Raw genomic sequence first — 24,336 nt, 5'->3', positions numbered from 1 at the left:
CAGCGCCCAGGCCCAGAGTTCTAACTCCACGACCTACCAAAAAAAAAAAAGGTAGGAACAAAATAAGATGACCTCCTGTTACTTTCAGATTCTTTCCAGAAATTGAAATTGAGCCTGAAAGATAATAGAATGTACCAAAAAAAAACAAAACTTTTCATTTTTTCCCCTGTTCATTTGTTGTTGTTTTTGTTGTTGTTTTACTTTTTTATTATTGGCAGTGAGTTACAAGAGGAACACAGGAAAATCATGTTTTTCTTCCATGCTATTCATTTAGCTTTTGTTTTAAAAAACTGTTTTGAGTCTATCATAAAACTTTGAAAAACATTTGTCACTTTTATTTTCTAAGTGTTTTCCTTCCATACAGGAACTTTGCATTATTGATCGCGACTAATTTGTGTGTTTTTCTTTTTTTTCTTTTTTTCTTTTTGCATGCTGTCCCCTGTGTTGGAACTCTCAATAGAGAGTAAGTTGGTTCAATATTTGTTAGAAAGCTAACTTGCTGCATGATTGTGACATTAACCCTTTTTCTCTGTTTTCTCTCCTGAAGAATTCATGCAGTGTTGGACCCTTTGTAATCCACGAAATGCTACTTGCAGTTATGCAAACTATCATTCTGTTTGGAGATGTGCTTTTTAATCTACTAATTAATCTAATTTATGTTCTTCTGTTCTGTATTTGATGACTGGCACACCTAAGAGAGTGAGTGTAAGAAAAGGCTGCCTCAATTGTAATAGCTCAAATATTTAATTCTTTCTCAACATATGACAGTTGTCAGCTATATAGGATTATAAATTGATTCCATTGAAAGTTAAAAATAGTACTCAAGTTTCATCAATTGTTTTTGTCCAACACTGGAACTCAAACTCAGCCCCTGATACTTTTACTCATTAGCTAGAGCTCTACCAAATAAACCATGCCTACAATACTGTTTCACAATTGTATAAAAAAAAATCACCTAACCCTACTTCTTTGTGTGTACTTTCTAAAATTCTGTTCCCATCATTCTATTAAAGCAAACCTAGAACAGTTTACTCTCTGTTCTGTCTTTTGAAATAAAAATTTCATTCCTCGAATATCAACATCCAAGAGCAACTTTATAATTAAGCTCAAAATTATGTGTCTGTTTCCCATATATTACGGATATGGCTATCCATATTATATGTATATCAATTATATATGTGATCAATTTGTAAATGCTACTAACAGGATATAAATACCTGTTTAAAAAGTAAGAGTGGGGCTGGGAAGGTGGCTCAGTGGTAGAGCGCTTGCCTTGCATGCCTGAGGCCCTGGGTTCGATTCCTCAGCACCACATAAGCAAAAAGAAAAAAGCCAGAAGTGGCGCTGTGGCTCAAGTGGTAGAGCACTAGCCTTGAGCTGAAGGAGCTGAGGGACAGCGCCCAGGCCCAGAGTTCTGGCCCCACGACCGGACCCAAAAAAATAAAAAATAAATAAAAAGTAAGAGTGTAATTCTATATGTAGAATGATATAAATTACATATCTATATTTTTATCCAGCTACTCATTACATCTAACTGCTTTAGACACAGTAGTTTAAGACTTTAGCTAAAATGTATTCTTAGCTAGAATTCTATGAGGGGAAACTCTTTATTCGGGGAAGAAAACCAATTATAGTTGACAACCAATTATAGGGTAATTTTTACTTAGGATACAGTCTTCACATTCATCAAACAACTTTGTATTGGTTCCTTAGTCTGTAGGTAAGTTTGAGCTTGGTTCCAATTGGTCATGCAAGAATGAATAGAAATAGAGTGTTGACCATGCACAGTGGTGAACATCTATAATCTCAAAACTAGGGAGCATCGAGGAGTATTGGGGGTTTGTGGCCAGCCTGAGCTACATGGTAAGACCCTGTCTCGGAAAGAAAGAAAGAGAAAATTTATTTCCAAACAGTATGGTTCAGGTACCACCATAAATAGCTAGTCCCACTATGAGTTCAAAGTGGGGAAGAACTAGAAATCCTAGAAGCTTTTTGGCTGAGACTTGAGTGATAAACTTCATAGAACATAACATTATGTATGTATATGAATGGAGGGTGGAATGGGGGCCAGCAGTGGAGGGAATCATTAAAACCCATAGGTTACATGAGATGTATGTGAAGGGAAAGAGATAGTCTACATAACCAGATAGGCCTATATCAATTTGGAGGTTAGAACCTTAATGACAGTTTGAGGGACTATCCTACAGACAAAGGAGGTGGAGAGAACATACGGATTTTATTTGTTATATCCCAATCTTAGAGTAAAGAAAAAGCACGAGTTGGTAAACAACCTGAACCTGTAGCCTAAATATGTCCTGTAGCCTATTTTTGTAAATACAGTTATATTGGAAAGCAGCCATGTTTATTTATGCTTATTTTTATGTGTAGCTTCTATGGCTGTGCTAGGAGGATAGGTATGTGAGATGGTTGTGTGAGATATGGTTTATGAAGGCTCAAATATTTACTATCTGGCTTGTTATAAAAATTATTTGATGACCAGAGCCCCTAGTATATAGGTAGTTGCCGTAATCCAGACCTGCAATTAGAAGTGCTTGATGTGCCTATTGCTATCATGTGGTAAATAAAGCTACTCTGGAGATTTCTGGGACCTTGTAGGATAGGTAGAGCAGAGAGGCCTGTCACCTTATAATGAAGGGAGAATCAGGATGAAGACATACATACACACAATAAATGAAAGGGAATGCCTGACAACAAGAAAGAAGACAAATAAGAGGAACACAGTGTTAAGTGTCAGAATGGTGAAATATACAGAGCTTAAGAAAAAGCTAGTCAGGTGCTAGTGGCTCATGCCTGTAATCCTAGCTACTCAGGAGGCTGAGATCTGAGGATCTCAGTTCAAAGCCAGCACAGGCAGAAAAGTTCCTGTAAAACTCTTATCTCTAATTAATTAATTAAACTCAAAAACTGGAAGTGGGGCTGTGGCTTAAAGTGGTAGAAGGGTAGCCTTGAGCAAAAGAGCTCAGGGACAGTATCAGGCCCTGAGTTCAAGCCCCACAACAGACAGAGAAAGAGAGAGAGAGGAAAAAGAAAAGAAAGGGAGGGAAGAGAAAGAGAGGAAGGAAGCTATTACATATCACAAATAGAAGTGAAGTAGTGGAACAATCAGATGAAACTTCAGAGAGAAATTCCTGGGATGGCATATTCTGAAAATAAAGGGTTTAGGTAAGGAATCAACAAGTAAAGCTAGAAGCTGGGAGTGTTGGGTTACATTATCATCCTATTTACTCAGGAGGCTAAGATCAGAAGGATCTTAGTTTAAAGCCATCCCTATCAAAAAGTTTGCAAAGAGCTGGGTGCTGGTGGCTCACACCTCTAATCCTAGCTTCTCAGGAGGCTGATATCTGAGATTGTGGGTCAAAGCCAGCCCAGGCAAGAAAGTCCATGATACCCTTATCTCCAGTAAACCACTCAAAAACCAGAAGTGGCACTAAAGCTCAAAGTGGTAGAGCACTAGCCTTGAGTACTCAGGGACAATGCCCAGGCCCTGAGTTCAAGCCCCAGGACCAACAAAAAAAAGTTTGAAAGACCCCCCTTCTCAACCAATAAAAAACTGAATGGTGTGTGGTGAGGACCTGTTACCCCAGCAACACGAGTATAAATAGAAGAGCCATGGTCCAGGTAGCTCAGGCAAACAATGAGACCCTGTTTGAAAATAACAAAAGTGAAAGGGCTAGAGATGTGGCTCAAGTGGTAGAGTGTCTGCCTAGCTAGCAAAGTCCTGAGTTGTTGAGACCTAAGTACCTCAAATATAAAATACATAATGATAAATAAAGGGGGAGAAGACCACACTCAGAAGGCAAAATGCAACATAGAAATACTGGCCTTAAGAAGAAATAAAATTGGATACTCATTGGAAAAAATGAGACTTCGAAAATGAGATACAGAAAAAAATCAAGAAATAAAGCGGTACAGAATTTTGTTAATGATAGTAAAATGCATGAGGTAACCCATCTAGTAAATAGAGCAGACACTGCCTGAGGACAGATAGTATGTAAAGTTTCTGTTTTTACAAATACAGAGCATCTTCAGCAAATAGCTTAATTGCATTTTTTTTCAGTTGTGGGGGGCTAAATTCTGGGCCTGGGTGCTGTCCCTTAGCTCTTTAGCTCAAGGCTAGCACCCTACCACTTGAGCCACAGCACCACTTCCAGCTTTTTTTCTGCTTATGTGGTACTGAGGAATTGAACCCAGGGCCTCACGCATGAAAGGCAAGCACTGTATTACCAAGCCATCTTCCCAGCCCTTAGTTGCACTTTTTTTATCTTTAACTCAGATTCAGATGTTAAAGATTAGTTATAACTAATACAGGAAATCCTTCATTATTCCATAAGAAAGTAATGTTCATATGCTCAATAGGAAATGGACTCATTACCTTGTTCATGTAACTATAACCCTTCTGTACAGTATCTTTACAATAAAATATATGTATTTAAAAAATATAAGAAAATAATGTTCGTGTAAAATTGCATAAAGGATTTAAGAAATGAAATGTGCTTTGAAAGCCAAATGCTTTTAATTCTCAAATTAGCCTGATAATCCTTGTCATAATTCAGTATTTTTTAAGTAACATAGTTTTAATCATCTGTTCTGCTTTTGATTTCTCACCGTGCAGGGCAGTATAGCTGAAACTCTTGAAAGATTTTTTTCCTCTTTACCTAGAAGTAAATTTTCAGTACAGCAATGAATTTCTTTTTTTTTTTTTTTTTTGGCGGTCTACCTGAACTCTGCTCCTGGGCGCTGTCCCTCAGCTCTTCAGCTCAAGGCGAGCTCTCTACCGCTTGAGCCACAGCGCCACATCCAGCTTTTTCTGTTTATGTGGTGCTGAGGAATCGAACCCAGGGCCTCATGCATGCAAGGCAAGCGCTCTACCACTGAGCCACCTTCCCAGCCCATGCAATGAATTTCTTATGAAATTATAGCTTGTTGTTGGTCACTTCATAAATATTTTAATGAAGTATATCACTTAGGAATGTTAGCTTCTGTCCACCATAAAATTCAGTTTCTTGAACTGGAAGATTAATGTTGGGACCAAATATAAAACCCACCAATAGAGCTCAAGAATACTACTTATAGCACGCAAGACTAATAGGAGCTTTTTTTTTTTTTGAATCACTAAAATATAGTTGTATTTTATGCTGAATTACATTGCTTTAGGCTGACTTTTAGTAATTATTTATGGTTTAAAATTACTTTTGGGGCAGCTTTTGTAAATAGTAAATCTCATACAAAATGTTTGTGGTAATTACCATTTTGAGAAATTTGAGGATTCTCTACTTAACCCACTACATCAGATAAATTTAATACTTTAAGGTGGCTATTAGAATAGTCATCCTCTAATTTATTCAGTGCCACTCTTCCAAAAAGTTGTATAGTCCTCCCCCACATATCTTATAAAATGGATTTCAGTCTAGCTAGTTTAAGCTGTGCCATCACTGATAACATTAGGTGTGCCAGCCATTATGGCCAAAGTTTCTTTACCAAGTGATGCTGCATGGAATAGCTAATTGTCAAACTTCTGCAGAAGTTGGATAACAGCTGAGATATACTCTTGTATCACAGACTCCAGTGAAAAGCAAGAGAGTTTTTTTTTCCGCTTGGCTGCCAATCGCTGTGCTTCTGATTCCTGTTTTCCCTTCTATTTCCGTATTGAATTGAGCATAGAGGTCAATATTTCCTCCTTTTTTTTCCCCCCTCCTCCACCTCTTCCCTTTATCAACTTTAGGTTTTCAGCATGTTTTTGGAGACTCTAGTAGATTTCATACAAGTCCACAAAGATGATCTTCAGGATTGGCTGTTTGTACTGCTGACACAACTGCTGAAAAAAATGGGTGCCGATTTGCTTGGGTCTGTTCAGGCAAAAGTTCAGAAAGCCCTAGATGTTACCAGGTAATATTTTACATACACATTTCAAGTTACCCAGATAATTAGGAATATTTAATTCCTATGCTAAAAACCCATATTTCTGAGTCCTTTCAAACAAGCTTTCGTTTGTGTTTGTCTGTTTTGTGTTTTGGCAGTATTGAGTATTGAGACCAGGGCCTTGTACATTAGAGGTAACTGCTCTGCCACTTTAGCTATACTCCCAACCATTTTGGGTTTTTTTGTTTGTTTGTTTTTTCTAGTCATGGGGTGTGAAATCAGGGCCTGAGCACTGTCCCTGGGCTCTTCAGCTCAAGGCCAGCGCTCTACCACTTGAGCCACAGAGCCACTTCTGGTTTTCTGGTGGTTTTATTAGAGATAAGAATGTCAGGGACTTTTCCCTCATGGACTGGCTTTGAACAGCGATCCTCAGATCTTAGCCTCCTGAGTAGCTTCGATTACAGGCATGAGCCACAGGCGCCTGCTAACCATTTTGTTTTTGACATAGTCTCATTGCTAGCTTTGTCCAGGCTGGCCTCAAGAAGCTGTGATTGCAGGTGTACACCACTACCTGGCTTCTTTCAAACAGATTGCATGGGCCCCATCTCAAAATCATTAATTTTGCCTGTGCACGCTGTACATATAATATAGCATTATTTCTTTGATCTAACCCTCTATTTCTTTTATAAAAAAATTTATTGATTTGAGTAATTCAAGACTGGCATTTTATTTTGGGTCCAGGTGTGATGGTGCACAGTTATAACCTCAGCCCTCTTCTGACAGACAGAGGCAGAAGAATCATGAGTTCAGAACCCATCTAGACTACACAGTGAGACCATATCCCAGAAAGTGGGCTTAAGTGTGTATCTACAGTTGTACCTTGGCCCTTTAGCTGAGATCAGCTTAATGCCTATCTGCAAAGTAGGATTGAAGATTAATTGGATCTAATGCAAAAATAAAAAGGTTTCTCAAATTTTAAAAACATGCTTTGTATTACAATTAAATATTCAAGTCTCTTTTCAGAAGATTTGGAACTCGATATAGTTATACCTTTTTGCATAAATTAAAAGCGACTCATTTCAAATATCTATAAACTAAGCAGATTTTAGGGAAATAATGTCTGAGAATATTGAACTTTTTACTGAATATATTTTTCTGATTAAATGTATACTATCTTGCCTCAAGTATCCAGATTGTTTTTGGTATAGTATTTTTTCTTAACCCTTTGGCTGGGTATAATTTGTATGTTTGTATCTGAGAATGCTTTTATTGTATACCATACCATATACTACATAGAGATATTTGTTACTAATCATAGTTTCTTAAATGTAGACTTACCAACTTAATTTTTTGTACTGTTTGACTTTGTTCTTATTTCAGAGAATCTTTTCCAAATGACCTTCAATTTAATATTCTAATGAGATTTACGGTTGATCAGACCCAGACACCAAGCTTAAAGGTAAAAAATTAATGTCTTGAACTATGATTAGTTGAAGTATTTTATTAGTAAAACGATGTTAGAATTTGTTTTTCTGTCACATGTAGAAGCTGTTCAATCAGTGGGTTTTGTTTTTATAAAATTTCAGACAGTCAAGCCAGCACTTCGGGACCAGATTCACTGTTTTTGGAGCTCTAAGGTTTTTTGTTTTTGTTTTAAACTGCATTATTTCTTAACTATCCCTGCAGTGCCTCAGATAATGTTTGTATGCCTCTATACTCAACTACTAACCTCTGTAAGCCTCTTATTATGCATGTATAAATTTGATTTCAAAAGTTGTCCAAATGCCCAGTTATCCTTTGGAGAAGCTTACTGGGATATGTATGTAGGAGGCATCACACATATGGCCATCTAACCTTAGCTGGTAATGCAAAATCGCTTTATAAATTCTTACCTTATTTTATGTTTGTCATTTCCCCATACTTTTTTTTCTTAGCTGTAATTTTAGGAATTTTAGTAGTTACTTTAAGCTGAATTATCAATTTTGCCAATGTCCTCATTTTAATACACAAAAAATTTAATTTCAGTGCTGTTCAACAGTTCTCTTTAACTGAAATAGTAACTTTTTCTGTAGTGTAATTTTTCTCTGAAATGTGCATAAAATTGTAATCAGGAATAACAAGCTTTTTTTTTTTTTTTTTTTTTTGGTCAGTCGTGGGGCTTGAACTCTGGGCCTGGGCGCTGTCCCTGCGCTCTTCAGCTTAAGGCAAGCACTCTACCACTTGAACCACAGTGCCACTTCCGGTTTTCTAGTGGTTTATTGGAGATAAGAGTCTCATAGATGTTCCTGCCTGGGCTGGCTTTGAACTGCAATCCTCAGATCTCAGCCTCCTGAGTAGCTAAGATTACATGCATGAGCCACCGGGCCTGGCAGGAATAACTTGTTTTTATTTGCATACATTTTCAGTTCTGTGGAAACTTGATGGATTCCAATCTATGATTGTAATGGTTAAATTTAACATAAAAGATTTAAAAAATATAATATTAAGGCTAAGCCACTGAATTCTTTACTATTTTTTTTCATGAGCTGTATCTAAGGAGATTAAAGTCAGGGAAATAACAAGCATATGTATCTTGTATTTTTCGCTCTATTCTGCACGAAATGTATTTCCACAAGTATTACTGCTCAATTGGTTTTTCTCTTAAGTTTCTGAATATGATGTGCCTCAAAAATCACAAATTATATGTTTTTTACCTTGGGGTTGACTTACAGTCAACATAAAGTTAATTTCTCGGAACTACTTTATTGTTTTGTTTTTTATTTTGGGTCCGGTCGTGGGGCCTGAACTCTGAGCCTGGGCGCTGCCCCTCAGCTCTTCAGCTCAAGGCTAGCGCTCTACCACTTGAGCCACAGCACCACTTCCGGCTTTTTTTTTTTTGCTTATGGGTGCTGAGGAATCAAACCCAGGGCCTCAAGCATGCAAGGCAAGCGCTTTACAACTGAGCCCTGTATTACCATTTTCTATACAACATATTAAATTAGAAATTCTAAAGGGTATGATATGGACATCTCTGATAGATACTAAAGTGCTGTCAACAATGTACATAGAAATTATTATGGGCCAGTGAAAATAAGTCAGATTCAGAACTAAGAGTGAAAGACAAAATTGCATTGCTGAAAACTTGAAGAGAAAGAATGAAAAGGGAATAATGTAGGAAGTAGACAAGCTAGAGTTAACTCCCTGTTAGAAAAACAAAAACATTGTACTAGAAGCACAGATAATTTCCTTAAAAGCCTAAGGCATTTATGTATAAATATATACTTAATATAGGAATAAAAACAATAGCAAAGCCATAAGGAAAAATCTCTTAAACTGATATTTTAGAATAGTACACATATTGAAACTGTACCTCATGCCAGAAATAAAACCAAATTTCAGGTAGGTGACAGAATTAAGCATAAAAAAAATTGACAAGCCAACCATCTGAGGACTCACACTTGTAATCCTAACTTCTCAGGGGCCTGAGATCTGAAGATGGTGGTTCAAAGCCACCTAGAACAGCAAAGTCTATCTCCCATTAACTATGAAAAAGTCAGAAGTAGAGCTATAGGTTAAGTGGTATAGTGCTAGCTTTGAGGAAGAAATGCTCAGGAACAGCTCCAGGTCCTAATATCAAGCCCCAGAAATCCCACACACATGCACGCGCACGCGACAGGTTATAGACAAACATAAGTAATTTGAATTGGACTATAAGACCTTTAAGAAAACCTATTGATAAAAATCATTGATCTTTTGGATAAAGACAGTTGATATTTGTATAAATGTTTACATCTTCAGTGGTTTGTCATATGGCAAACATCCAATCAAAGCCAGATGTTGGTGATACATACCTGTAATCTCAGCACTCAGAAGGCTGAGGCAAGGAAACCTCAGGTTCAAGGCCCACCTGGGCTACATAGGGAAACCTGTCTCAAAAAGCAGGTATAGGCTGGGGATGTGGCTTAGTGGTAGAGTGCCTGCCTAGCATGCATGAAGCCCTGGGTTTGATTCCTCAGTACCACATAATCAGAAAAGGCCAGAAGTGGCATGTGGCTCAAGTGTAGAGTGCTAGCCTTGAGCAAAAGAAGCTCAGAGACAGTGCCCAAGCCCTGAATTCAAGCCCCAGGACTGGCAAAAAATAAAATACAAGCCAGGTGCTAGTGGCTCACGCCTATAATCCAGCTACTCAGAAGGCTGAGATCTGAGGGTCGAGGTTCAAAGCCAGCCAAACAGGAAAGTCTGAGACTCATTTCCGGAAGTGGCACTGTGGCTCAAGTGGTAGAGCGCTCACCTTGAGCTAAGGAGCTGAGGGCCAGTCTCCCAGGCCCAGAGTTCAAGCCCCAGGACCAACAACAACAAAAATGAAAACAAAGCCTGTAAATTGATGCTCATTTATTGGTTCAGTATAGTTACTCATCTTTAGCTATTTATACTAATAGATGGTAGTAGTGCCTCAGAATATTTCATACTACTGTAATTTATATTACAGTTGGGCCATATGCTGTAAAACTACCCAGATGTCTCTTCCCCTATCTACTACACAATTCTGATGGCTAAAAGGTTAACTCTAGGTGTTGATGACACAGTTCTTCAAAATTATAAATCTCAGTTTTTAATCGACAGGTTTAAAACTATGAATTTATGCTGTACAGTATATATTGCTACATATATTCATTGAAGAATGGCTAACTCAAGTTATTTACATTTATACTTACATATGCTACATATATTCATTGAAGAATGGCTAACTCAATTTATTTGCATTTATACTTCATATACTTATATGGTGTTGACATACTGAAATTCACTGTTAGCAATTTTTAAATTTGCAGATATAGATAGTTATTAACTACAGACTGTCATGTCCAGTTGATCTCTTAAAGTTAGTCTTCCTAACAGAAATTTCCTGTCCTTCAAGCAGTGTCTTCTTAATTCCCCAGCCTCTGATAACCACTACTTTACTCTTTTTCTTTTCTTTTCTTTTTTTCCCATCAGCTGGATCTCACAGTCCTTCTACCTCAGTGTCCCAAATTCTGGGACATGCACTGGCATACTTGGTTTCCCTTCTTTCTTTAAGAAATAGTTTGTTCCTTGTCATATTACACATATAAATGAGATGGTACAACATTTTTCTTACTTTCCCTGGCTGATTTCACTTAATATATTGTCTTCTGGCTTTATCCATATTGTCACAAATACCAAGATTTCCTTTTTTAAGGCTAGTAGTATTTTTGCTATATTCACATTTACTTTATCCTTTCAACCATCAGTAAACACCTAAGTTGATTCCACATGTTGGCTATTACAGTATGCTGCCATGAACATATCTCTTCAACATACTGATTTTCTTTTTTTTTTTTGGGGGGGGGGGTCCGGTCATGGGGCCTGAACTCTGGGCTTGGTGCTGTCCCTCAGCTCTTCAGCTCAAGGCTAGCACTCTACCACTCGAGCCACAGCGCCACTTCCCACTTTTTTCTTTTTGCTTATGTGGTGCTGAGGAATCGAACCCAGGGCCTCAAGCATGCAAGGCAAGCGCTCTAGGGGTTGAACTAAGGGTCTCTTGCTTGCTAGGCAGGTAGTCTATCACTTGAGCCACACCCCAGACCTTTTTTTTTTTTGCTTCAGTATTAAGAGCCTCATTCTTTCACACAGAACTCAGACTATGATCCTTTTACTTATAGCCTCCCACAAGGTAGGATCACAAGCACATACCACTATGACAGGCTTATTGGTTGAGATGGAATCTAGTTGACTTTTTTCAGACCTGGCCTTAAACTACAATCCTGTCAGTCTCCATCTCCTAAGTGTGAGCCACTGTGCCTGACTTCTAAGAAATGATCATTTCTTAGTCTGTTTGTTTACTTTCAACTTGAGTTCCTTATGTATTACTTATGGTTTTCCTTATCACATGTATTATTTGCAAGTATGTCTTCCTTTATGTAGGTTGTCTCCTTACATTGTTTGCTTTGTTGTTGTGCAGAAACTTTTATGGTATGCAACATGATTTTTTTTTTCTAGTCCTGGTCTGGAACTCTGGGCCTGGGTGTTATTGCTGGGCTCCTTTTGCTCAAGGCTAGCACTCTACCACTTGAGCCACAGCACCACTTCCGGCTTTTTCTGTGATTAATTGAAGACTGTCACAGATTTTTCTGCCCAGCCTGGCTTTGAGCCACAGGTGATCCTCAGATCTCAGCCTCCTGAGTAGTTAGAATTACAGGTGGGAGTCACCAGTGCCTGGCAACATGATTGTTTTAATTGGATATATTCTCATTGGTTTGGATCTTTTGCCTATAAAATTATGAAAACTTCTTAAAATTCATTCATTATGTGAAACAATATAATATGATTACTGTCTTGATGCTGTTGTTGCTAGAAGCAGAGTCAGACCTTATTTTAATACTTTGCTCCATATTTATCTACTTTGCTTCCTACTCATCAGCTTCCCAGAGATCTTATTTGGCCTGAGTGAGAACAATGACAGCAAAAAGGAAGAACATAGAAAGACTGGTTACATTAACTTTGGGCAATACCTGTTCGAGTTGCTGTTTTAATCTGATATTTAAACTTTCCCTTTTAAAAAAAATGGCAACCCAGCACTTAATATGTGTATAGTATCTTCTGACTCCTAGGGCTGTGAACTGGGCCAGGTGTAGTTGCTGAAGTGCACAGGTCCAGCCTGGGACTGCAACATAAGGTGTAGTCCTTGAACATCAGTAGTGGTTGAGAGGAGCCTGGGAGATGTGGATCACATATAAGAGCTCTGATGCACTGCATGTGATTAGTACTATCTTATTCAAGAGTTGCTAACAGATGGTTATAGGTATGCTTGCCACACACACACACATAAAAGCAAAGGGTTAAGAGTGAATTTGTTCATTTGCTTGATTGTAATAATTTTCACTCTGTGTATATACATATATTAAAATATCATGCTGTACATTTTAAATATGTGCAAATAATAAAACTTCCTTTAAATCAATCAAATAGGAGATTTTAAGTGTTAACACCAAAAAATTAAGTTTGTGAGCTAGTACATATGTCAGTTAGCTCAATTTAGCCATCTGACAATGTGTATATACTTAAAACATCCTATTTTACACCCTAAATTTATACAATTTTTATTTGTCAGTTAAGAGGATAAATTAGCTGGGGATATAGCTCAGTGGCAAATTGCTTGCCTAGCATGTGCAGAGCCCTGGGTTCCATCCCCAAACATGGGGGAAAAAGTAACTTTTTCAAAAATAAAATACACATATAAAATTTGAGAACCACTTCTGGAAACTGTAAAATATTGGAGTATTTTTAGGTTTTTTTTCCCCCTAGCATGAGAAAGGATAGAACTTAATATTGGCTTACAAAAAAAGGATTACAAAAAGGGGGAGGGGCTGTCTAGGAAGAGGCATGTTTGTTTTAGGACTAGCTCCATCTCCTGCTGGTTTGAAACCCTCTGCCACCCCATGCCCTCACACATCAAGCTTTATTGGAAGAATAATGAGGCCTTTTGTACCAATATGTGTTTACTTTTTTCATCCAAATAGGAATTTTCCTTTTTTGTTTAGGTGTGGTTTTTTTGTTTGCCAGTCCTGGGGCTTGAATTCAGGGCCTGGGCACTGTCCCTGAGCTGCTTTTGCTCAAGGCCAGCGCTCTACCACTGGAGCCACAGCACTACTTCCAGCCTTTTCTGTTTATGTGGTGCTGAGGACTTGAACCCAGGGCTTCAGGCATGCTGCTCTCAAGTGCTCTACCACTAAGCTACCTTCCCAGCCCAGATTATCTTTGCTTTAATGGTACTTGTATAAACATTTTTGTGAAACTTCTCACAGTTGATGGACCTATTAAAGGTTGATTTCATGTTGTGAGACTTACCTAGTATTTAAAAAGAAAAAAAAATCACTTTATATTGCCCATCATGATTACAGGTTTATTGATTATTTTCATATACTTTTATTTACTTCCCCCAATATGAAATCACTAAGTGATCAAGACTGGTTCCCTCTAAGGCTAGCTGAGAGTCGGCTATTCAGGCTGAAGGCAGACTCCAGGAGATGGTTTTAATCTTGTTGAAAAAGTCTTCAGCAGTTGTTCATACTTGAAGAATGAAATGCCTGGGACCTAAGCTCTAATACATGGGAAAGCAGAAGCCCATCACCGGTAGATAAGTGTGTATATAATTTTTGATGTTGTTGAAATTGTTGCTCATTTTCAACTTGTCAAAATGTAATCATGTGATTAGTTCTGCAGTGTTTTCCAGTGTTTCACAATGAACATCTTTCCTGTTCTCTCTCATTGTGCTTACCTCTGCAGGTGAAGGTTGCTATTCTTAAATACATAGAAACTCTGGCCAAACAGATGGATCCAGGCGATTTTATAAATTCCAGTGAAACTCGACTGGCAGTGTCTCGGGTTATCACTTGGACAACAGAACCCAAAAGCTCTGATGTTCGGAAGGTGTGTTTTAATATGAGGTTTAGAAGATAAATTGGAAAGGCAAGTCAGTAGTTTTGGATTGCCAGTGAAGGTAGCTATTAGCCATTATTTACTAGTCTGTTGATAAACATAGGCATTTTATTTATCTCTGTTGGTAAGTAAGGACTTTCTATCATTGAAGATCAGCAGAAAAAATTGACATTTGGTCATGCAGGTAGTCAATCCTATATCAAACTACTATATCTACCTATCTATTGGTCTATCTACACGTGTGTGTGAGTGTGTGTGTGTGTGTGTAAACACATTCCTACATCAAGCTACTGCCTCTCTTATAGAAGCTACATTTGTCTTGGAGTAAATTATGTATCTTGTTTTTCAGTTGCCTGAGCTTTTGAAAAAGAAATTGTTAAATATCTGTTAATATTTTAGCATCTCTGCCATATATATGACTTATATTTTCCATATGCTCAAAAACAGACATTTTCTAGAAAGTTCCTTCTTAGACCCTCTTTCGTTATCACCTATTTATACAGAATTTCTCCTAACCCTGTTTATACAAATATCTTCCTTCAATTCAACATTTTCCCAAGACTTCTGGTCAATTCTTATCATTCATTTCTTATATCTACTTCTATTTACTCTTCTGTAGTGAATCATTTTTTTTACTATTTGCTCCAACATCACCCAGAATATGAATCTGTGATCTTTATTTATAGTGATAAATAAGAGCAAGCGTACACAATTTTCTCAAGTATGCATACTAGTCATAAAATACGCCTCAGTAGTTTTAAGCAATAGAAATAACACGACATATGTTCCTAGACCACAGTGGAATGAAATTAGAAGTCAGTAACAAAAAGAAATTTGGAAAACTAATGAATATATGAAATTTTAACTACTCAATCCTAAATAATCAGTTGGTCAAAGAAGACATGAAAGAAAAATTAAAAAATGCTTTGAGAAGAATGAAAATGAGACATTATCTAGGAAAAATTATACTTATTACCTGACTTATGGAATTGTAATCCCTCTGTTCAACACCTTAATAGTAACAATAAAATTATATTTTTTAAAAATGAGGTCATGACATACAAAAATGAAGCAGTGGATTGAGGGAGTTTTATCACTAACTTCATGCTTAGAATAAAATGAAGATCTTAAAAACCTAATATACCACTTTAAGATACTGGATAAAGGGGGCTGGGAAGGTGGCTCAGTGGTAGAGAGCTTGCTTTGCATGCCTGAGGCCCTGGGTTCGATTCCTCAGCACCACATAAAAAAAAAGCCAGAAGTGGCGCTGTGGCTCAAGGGGTAGAGCGCTAGCCTTGAGCTGAAGAGCTGAGGGACAGTGCCCAGGCCCAGAGTTCAGGCCCCATGACCAGACCCAAAAAAAAAAAAAAGATACTGGATAAAGAAGTACAAAGCAAACCCAAAGCAAAAGATATGATCATATTAAAGCAGAAACTAACAAACTAGATCTTAGGAGGGGAAAAAAAATAGAGAAAACCAGCAATACTAAAGCTTGTTCTTTGGAAAATCAAGAAACTTGACACTTGAATACTGGTGGTTCATGCCTGTAATCCTAATTATTCAAGAAGCTGAGCCAGGCGATGATTCCTCATACCTGTAATCCTAGCTATTCAAGAGGCTGAGATCTGAGGATTATGGTTCAAAACCAACACAGGCAGGAAAGTCTATGAGACTCTTTATCACCAATAAACTACTCAAAAAAAGCTGGAAGTAACACTGTGGATGAAGTAGTAGATCACTATCCTTGAGCACAAAGAGGCTCAGGAATAGTGTCAGGCCCAGTTCAAGCCCTAAGAGCAGCAAAAATAGAAGAAGAAGAAGCTGGGATGAAATCAGTTGGAAACTAGCATAGGCAGAAAAGTCCCCAATAAACTAACAAAAAGGAAGAGAAAAAAACTGACAAATCTTTACTAGATTAGTCAAGAGAAAACAAAAAAAATTACCATTTCTAATGAATGATAATGATCTAATTGATAATTTTAATGATAAGTGATGTGACAAATATGTACTGTTAAAATCTAAAAATAAATTTTATATAATAGAATAGAGTATAAAAGGCAGCTTTGATATTTAAAGGAGCCTAAGTTGTCATGGACTATAGTAGAAAACCACTAGAGAATATCTTAAGCTGATACAGTGTATAAGACTAGAGGCATGACTTAAGGGTTGCCTGATTAGCAAGAGAAAATTCTAGTCCTGACCAAAAAGGAAAATAATAATGTATCAACCTATGAGTATCTAATCTTCAGAAAGGAAAGAAAATGAAGTGAGAAACTGGAGAACTAAAACATTGAGATTGAGAAACACAAAACCTTTTCTTTAATTTTGGTGCTTTTGTTATTCATATATATTACTGACTTAAAATGAATTTTTAGGTTAATTATAAAATTCATGTGGTAGAACAAATTTGACAAAAAGCATTAATAAAAAACTGAAGGGACTGGGAAGGTGGCTCAGTGGTAGAATGCTTGCCTTGCATACACGAGGCCCTGGGTTCAATTCCTCAGCACCACAGAAGCAGAAAAAGCTGGAAGTGGTGCTATGGCTCAAGTGGTAGAGTGCTATCCTTGAGAAGAAGACCTGACGGACAGTACCCAGGCCCAGAGTTCAAGCCCCGCAGCCGACAGAAAGAAAGCTCAAAATACTAAAGCTATAGCAATGTATATCATATGATGTTAAATTAGAAACAAATAAGTCAATGAAACATTGAGGGCCAGAAACACTTACATCTACATGGAAGAGTCGTGCAGAAGGGTATCACTTCAAATCAAAAGAAAAGTATATACTTACTAGTAAATGGTTTGTATATCTGTGAGGGGACAACAGAAGCTTAATCTGTAAGCCAAAATAAACACTAGGTGAAGCAAACTATATTTTAACAACCATTAGTTAATTTGCTTCAGGTAATTTGAGATCCTTTCATTGTTGTAATTCTCGCAATATCATGAATTTTCATTTTTTTCATTTTTTTTGGGGGGGGGGTCCAGTCGTGGGGTGTGAACTCTGGGCCTGGGCGCTGTCCCTCTGCTCTTCAGCTCAAGGCTAGTGCTCTACCACTTGAACCATAGCACCACTTCTGGCCTTTTTCTGCTTATGTGGTACTGAGGAATCAAACCCAGGGCCTCACGCATGCGAGGCAAGCACTCTACCACTGAGCCACCTTCCTAGCCCCTCGTTTTTTTTTTTTAATTTTTTTTTGGGGGGGGTCCTGTTGGGTCTGAACTCTGGGCCTGGGCACTGTCCCTCTGCTCTTCAGCTCAAGGCTAGCGCTCTACCACTTGAACCACAGCACCACTTCCGGCTTTTTTCTTTTTTGCTTATATGGTGCTGAGGAATCGAACCCAGGGCCTCATACATGCAAGGCAAGCGCTCTACCACTGAGCCACCTTCCCAGCCCCTCTTTTTTTTTAATTTTTTATAGTTTCACTTTTTAATTTTACTTTGGAGCAATCCTTTAGGAAAAAAAAAACTTTATATAACTTTAAAAAAACAAAAAAAAAAAAAACAAGTTTTTATTTGTTGGTAATGGGGCTTGAACTCTGGGCCTGGGCGCTGTCCCTCAGCTCTTCAGCTCAAGGCAGCACTCTACCACTTGAGCCACAGCACCACTTCCAGTTTTCTGGTGGTTTATTGGAGATAAGAGTCTCATGAAGTTTCCTGCCTGAGCTGGCTTTGAATCTTGATCCTCAGATCTCAGCCTCCTTAGTAGCTAGGATTACAGGCGTGAACTACCAGCGCCTGGCCTGTAACATTGTTCAAAAAACGTGATGAAGCCGGGAGCTGGTGGCTCACGCCTGTAATCCTAGCTACTCAGGAGGCTGAGATCTGAGGATCACAGGTCAAAGCCAGCCTGGGCAGGAGAGACTGTGAGACTCCTATCTCCAATAAACCACCAGAAAACCGGAAGTGGTGCTGTAGCTCAAGAGGTAGAGTGCTCGCTTTGAGCTGAAGAGCTGAGGGACAGCGCCCAGGCCCAGAGTTCAAGCCCCACGACCCCGACAAACAAAAAACGTGATGATCCTTTTCTGGTTCATAAGTGTGATTAGTGAGTTCTGACGAGCTTGCATGACATGTGCCTCCCTCTAAGTCTTGTTACAATCTGAGCACAAGACCTATCTCACATGGGGGGAAAAAGTGGTGGCTTTGCAAGCATACATAGCTCAGGTGTTAAAGTGCCTTCTTAGCAAGTGTGAGACCCTAGTTTCAAGTCCTGCTACTGCAACGCAAATGAATGAAATATAGGAATATATATACTTAAAAAATTAGTATGAAAGCAAAAGCAAATAAAAATAACGTGCCAGTTACTGGTGACTCATGCCTGTAATCCTACTGACTCTGGAGGTTGAGTTCTGAGGATGTGGTTCAAAGTCCTGGGCAGGAAAGGCTAGGAGGTTCTTTTTTCTTTTTTTAAATACTTTTTTTATTGTAAAAATACTGTACAGAGGGGTTACAATTACATGAGTAAAGTAATGAGTACATTTCCTATCAAGCATTGTTACCTCCGCCTTTGTTTTTCCCCTACCATCCCTTCCATCCCACAACTATACTACCCCCGTCTGCCCCCCCACCTAAATTGTAAAGTTTGTTTTTCAACATAGTGGCTTGTATGTCTCATTGTTAACAATGGGTCGACCTGTATCCCTATTTAAACATTTTGTTTTTTCCCTTCCTCTCCCCAAATTAGAGAAATGTATATGTAAGATGCAGGGCACCAACATCAAATACAGTGAAAACGGGGGATATACCATGGGGGAGGAGCTTACAAAAACAAAAAACAAAAAAAGCACATGGTACATTATAAATACGTTAGGAACAATATCAAGAAAGAAAAACTACTTATGTCCGTATCTTGGGGATCATTTCGCTTAACATCATCTTATCTGGTCCTATGTACATAGCTTTTGACCTTTTCTGCTTATCCCAGACATACACTAGTTATTGCAAATAAGGGAAACCATAGGACCTATGTTTCTTTGGGCCTGGCTTACTTCGCTTAATATAATGTTTTCCAAGTCTTCCATTTCCTAACAAATGGGGCGATATCATTCTTTCTGATAGAGGCATAGAATTCGTGTGTGTGTGTCTGTGTGTGTGTGTGTGTGTAACACATTTTCTTGATCCATTCATCTACTGAAGGGCATCTGGGTTGGTTCCATATCTTAGCTATGGTAAATAATGCTGCAGTAAACGTAGTTATGCTGGTGGCTTTAGTATGGTCTTGTTTGTGATCATTTGGGTAAATGCCCAAAAGTGGGATTGCTGGGTCATAGGGAGCTTCTTATCTCCAATGAAGTCAAGCTGTGACTTAAGTGGTAGAGTTCTGGCCTTGAGCAAAAAAGCTCAAGGATAACACCTAGAACCTGAGTTAAAGCCCCAGGGTAGCACAAATAAATAAATATATCTTCCTTTTTGTTGAAAATAAGGTGAAGCTTTTTGTTTGACCATCATAGGAAGAAATGTGCGATAAGATAATGATCACCTATGAGTAATCAAAATACATTCATCATCTTTTTTCTTATGCTTTTATTTTTTAGGCAGCACAATCAGTGCTGATTTCTTTATTTGAACTTAATACCCCAGAGTTTACAATGTTATTAGGAGCTTTACCAAAAACTTTTCAAGATGGTGCTACCAAACTTCTTCATAATCACCTTCGAAATGCTAGCAATGGAACCCAGGTATTTATTTCTTGGTTATAGGATGATAGTATAGTTGACTTAACAATAATTGCTTTATTTTATATAAAGCAAACTGATCCTAGTATATGATTGTGCACATGCATTTAGCAGCATTTCCTGACAGACATTAATAGTCTCTTGGAGAAAACTATCCATTAAGCCTTTCTTGTTTGTATTAGAATTTGTGTATATAAGGTCATGGTAAACAGTGATCAGGGTATGAATAGGAAAATCACATGTGAGCAGAATATAGATGAGGTCCTAGCTTTGGAAGCCTTTAGAACATTGGGATATACTCTCAAGATGAAGCAATGCTTTTTTTTTTTTTTTTGGCTGGGGGTGGGGGTTAGTCATGGGCCTGAACTCTGGGCCTGGGCACTGTCCCTCAGCTCTGCAGCTCAAGGCTAGCACCCTACCACTTGAGCAGCACCACTTGAGGCTTTTTCTGCTTATGTGGTACTCAGGAATCTAGCCCAGGGCCTCATGCATGCAAGGTAAGCACTCTACCACTGAGCCAACTTCACAGCCCATGAAGCAATTCTCCTTTGAATACTAGCAAGGATGATTCATTCAGGGCTAACAAAGTTCTAAGTAGATATCATTAAGTGATTATAGGCTTATCAATCCATGTGTACATGAATACATAGGACTTTGTTCTGAGAAATTTAAGGTCTGAGAAAGTGAAGCACTATAAAGATGTGTGTAACTTATACTATACATAAAGAATTGACTGAAGTTTTAAAAAGAGAGACCTTTAATAACAGATAAAGGAGAATGTAGTTGCATTTGATGTGATAGGGTTACGGTAAAGTTTGATAGTTAAAAGTAACCTGAGAATAATTTCTTGAGAAACAAAACCACATTTCATTTTAAAACAAGAGTACCAAGTATAAAGCCCTTGAGTTCAAACCCCAGGTCTACGAACGAATTTTTTTAATCAATAAAGAAGAGGTCTGGGAAGATGGCTTAGTGGTAGAGTGTTTGCCTTGCATACATGAGGCCCTGGATTCGATTCCTCAGCACCAATAAGCAGAAAAAGCCGGAAGTAGCCCTGTGGCTCAACTGGTAGAGCGCTAACCTTGAGTTGAAGAGCTGAGGAATAGTGCCCAGGCCCAGAGTTCAGGCCCACAAACGCCACAAAAAAAAAGAAAGGAAGGAAGAAAAGAAGAAGTGTTGATTCATTATGTCTTTAGAAGTAGACAAAACAACATGGTCAATTTTACTTTGTGTCTTATTGAAAAGCCTTTGTAGACTCAGAAGGAATAAAATTTGGTTATTAGTAGTGGTTAAAAGAAGACAGTTAAAGCTGGGTGCCAGTGGCTCACGCCTGTAATCCTAGCTCCTCAGGAGGCTGAGATCTGAGGATCATAATTCAAAGCCAGCCCGGGCAGGAAACTTCATGAGCATCTATCTCCAATTACCACCAGAAAACCAGAAGTGGCGCTATGGCTCAAGCAGTAGAGCACTCACCTTGAACTGAAGAGCTCAGGGACAGGTCCCAGGCCCAGAGTTCAAACCCCTCAACTAGCCAGAAGAAGAAAAAAAAAAAAAAACAATTGACTAAGACAGGAAAATTACTTAAAATTTTCAGTTTAGGATTCTGTTGATACCCGAGAGAAAGAAGCAGGTATAAAGAGATAAGGTTCAAAGTATTAATTTCAAAATAGACATTTTTCTACCCTAAAATCAGACATAAATACATGGGTATTTAAAGCATTAGCCTATTATAATATTGACTTATTCATATGGTTTTATGTCATGATTGTATAGTATCCCTAAGAGCCTGGCTTGTCATGTGTTAATATGTACTTGACTTTTTCCATCAGAGTTCCATGGGAAGTCCTTTGACAAGACCAACACCTCGATCACCAGCCAACTGGTCCAGTCCTCTTACATCTCCTACCAATACATCACAGAACACTTTATCTCCAAGGTAACAAAAGAATAATTTGCAGCTGTGTGCTGTTGTTCCATGCCTGTAATCGTACTCAGGATGCTAAGATCTGAGGATCAAGATTTGTAGGCAGCCCAAGCAGACTAAGTGACTCATATCCAATTAGCCAGCAAAAAGCCAGAAGAGGTGTAGCCCAAGTGATAGAGTGCCAACCTTGAGTGAAAAAGCTAATAAGCAAGAGCTCCTGTCTCTTTGAGTTCTAACACCAGAACCTTCACACACACACACAAGAATTTTCAGTCACGTTTTATGTTTACCTGTACTAGAAAGGAATATGTTGATGTAATGCCAGTCACTTTCCACTTGACTTAAAGGTCTTAGAAAGTTAGAAGTGCAAACAATTTTAAGGGTATTCCAAAGGCAACCCTTTAAATGAATAATATAAGATATGGATGTTTTTGAAGGGATAAGGAACTGAAACAGCTTCTGTTTTCTTAAATTACATAGTTCTATTTCCAGAATGGTATGTAATCTAATAATTTATAAATTATGTCATTTATATCATAATGCTCAATTTAAATGATAAGTCAATTTTGATGGATATTTAGATCTAATATTGACCTAAGGCCTCTAAAAGTTGATGAGTGGCAAGTAAGCTTATATGCAAAGTATTAAAACAGGGAAGAATGGGGCAGGGTAAAATATACAATGAATATATCATTGTATGATATATATTATATATATACTTCTGAGAAAAAAAACTTACTGGAAGATTGGTCTTTAATACAAAATGTGAGAGAGATAGTTATGAGAAATATCGCATAAGCTATATTTAAGATTTAAATTCAGGAATAACTAATAGATGAATATCTTCTCCTGGCCTCTTGAGAAATGATTGCATATTAACCTCATATTTATTATTAATGTGTTTGATTTTTGGTCTTACTCATACACCATTAAAATTACAAGATGTAGGGCTAGGAAGGTGGCTCAGTGGTAGCGCACTTGCCTTGCATGCTCGAGGCCCTGGGTTCGATTCCTCAGCACCACATAAGAAAAAAGCTGGAAGTGGCACTGTGGCTCAAGTGGTAGAGTGCTGGCCTTGAGCTGAAGAGCTGAGGGACAGCGCCCAGGCTCAGAGTTCCGGCCCCACGACTGGACCCAAAAAAATTAAAAAAAAAATTTTTTTAAATAAATTACAAGATGTAGCTAGGCACCAGTGGCTCACTTCTGTAATCCCATCTACTCAGGAGGCTGAGACCTGAAGATCTTGGCTCAAAGCCAGTCCTGGCAGAAAAGTGTATGAGACACTTAACTGGAGATTCCAGTTAAGCACCAAAAAAGCCCAAAATAGTGCTATGACTCAAGTAGTAGAGAATGCTAACCTTAAGCACAAAAGTTCAGGAACACTGCCCAGGCCCTGAGTTCAGGTTCCATGACTGGCACAAAAAAGTAATAATAAGTTAGGGGATGACATATAACTGTCCAAGAAAGAAAAATATATTAAAAACTTAGCCAGGTACTAATGGCTCACACCTGTAATCCTAGCTTCAGGAGACTGAGATCTGAGAATAGCAGTTTGAAGCCAACCCAGGAAGACATCCAAGAAATTCAAATACCCAACAAAATGCTAGCAGTAGAGATATGGCTCAAGTGGTACAACTCCAACCTTGAACAAAAAGAGAAGCAAGAATATAAGGCCTTGAGGTCAAGCCCAATACTGGTACCAAAAAAGTATATATATATATAATTATTGTCGGGGCTGGGAATGTGACTTAATGGTAGAGTGTTGCCTAGCATGCATGAAGCCCTGGGTTTGATTCCTCAGTTCCACATAAACAGAAAAATCTGGAAGTGGTACTGTGGCTTAAGTGGTAGAGTGTTAACCTTGAGCAAAAGAAGCTCAGAGACAGTGCCTAGGCTCTGAGTTCAAGCCCCATAACTGGCAAAAAATATTATTATTATTGTCTAGGTTATGTGTTATATAGATGTAATAATTCTGGTGGTAAAATTGTAGCCTTAGTTGAACTTCAAAATTTGATTATAGAATTCATTTCATTGATATTTTTGTTGTGTTAAAAATTTTCTGATTTCTTACAAGTTTGTTTAAATACATCAATTCCTCTATACCATTATTGAGTTAATCATAGGATCATCAAACTTTCGATAAAGGTCAAACTGGCTTTTCAGCCAGGTGATCTTCGTAGTCATTACTTAAATGTACTGTTGTGGTTTGAAAACATCCACAGGCAATATCTAAATAAATAAGCGTGACTGTGATCTGAGAAAAGCCTTATTTATAGTGAGATTCAGATATCTTTATAATTTTCATATTCATTTGCTTTTTCAGCCATTTAAAACTATAATAAACATTCTTAGCTTTCAATTCATCTATAGCTTACTGACCTCTGGTTAATCAACACTAAATTTTTTTGGGGGGGGTCCGGT

The 24,336-nt window shown here is 38.0% G+C and overlaps 1 protein-coding gene across 1 annotated transcript in view; it reads left to right on the top strand.

The window, feature by feature from the left end:
- Window positions 1-24,336, top strand: part of Clasp2 (cytoplasmic linker associated protein 2) — a 203,186-nt gene that overhangs the window by 152,846 nt on the left and 26,004 nt on the right. Inside the window, exons 25-31 of the mRNA XM_013028474.1 lie at window positions 461-463; window positions 5,744-5,907; window positions 7,261-7,339; window positions 14,164-14,307; window positions 19,851-19,994; window positions 21,821-21,927; window positions 22,497-22,539. Coding sequence (XP_012883928.1) covers window positions 461-463; window positions 5,744-5,907; window positions 7,261-7,339; window positions 14,164-14,307; window positions 19,851-19,994; window positions 21,821-21,927; window positions 22,497-22,539 — 684 coding nt within the window. The remainder of the gene's footprint in view (window positions 1-460; window positions 464-5,743; window positions 5,908-7,260; window positions 7,340-14,163; window positions 14,308-19,850; window positions 19,995-21,820; window positions 21,928-22,496; window positions 22,540-24,336) is intronic.

This window comes from Dipodomys ordii, unplaced genomic scaffold (assembly GCF_000151885.1).
Source record: "Dipodomys ordii isolate 6190 unplaced genomic scaffold, Dord_2.0 Scaffold110, whole genome shotgun sequence".
Lineage (NCBI taxonomy): Eukaryota > Metazoa > Chordata > Mammalia > Rodentia > Heteromyidae > Dipodomys > Dipodomys ordii.
Note: the sequence above shows the minus strand (reverse complement) of the source record. Positions and strands in the feature narration are given on the sequence as shown.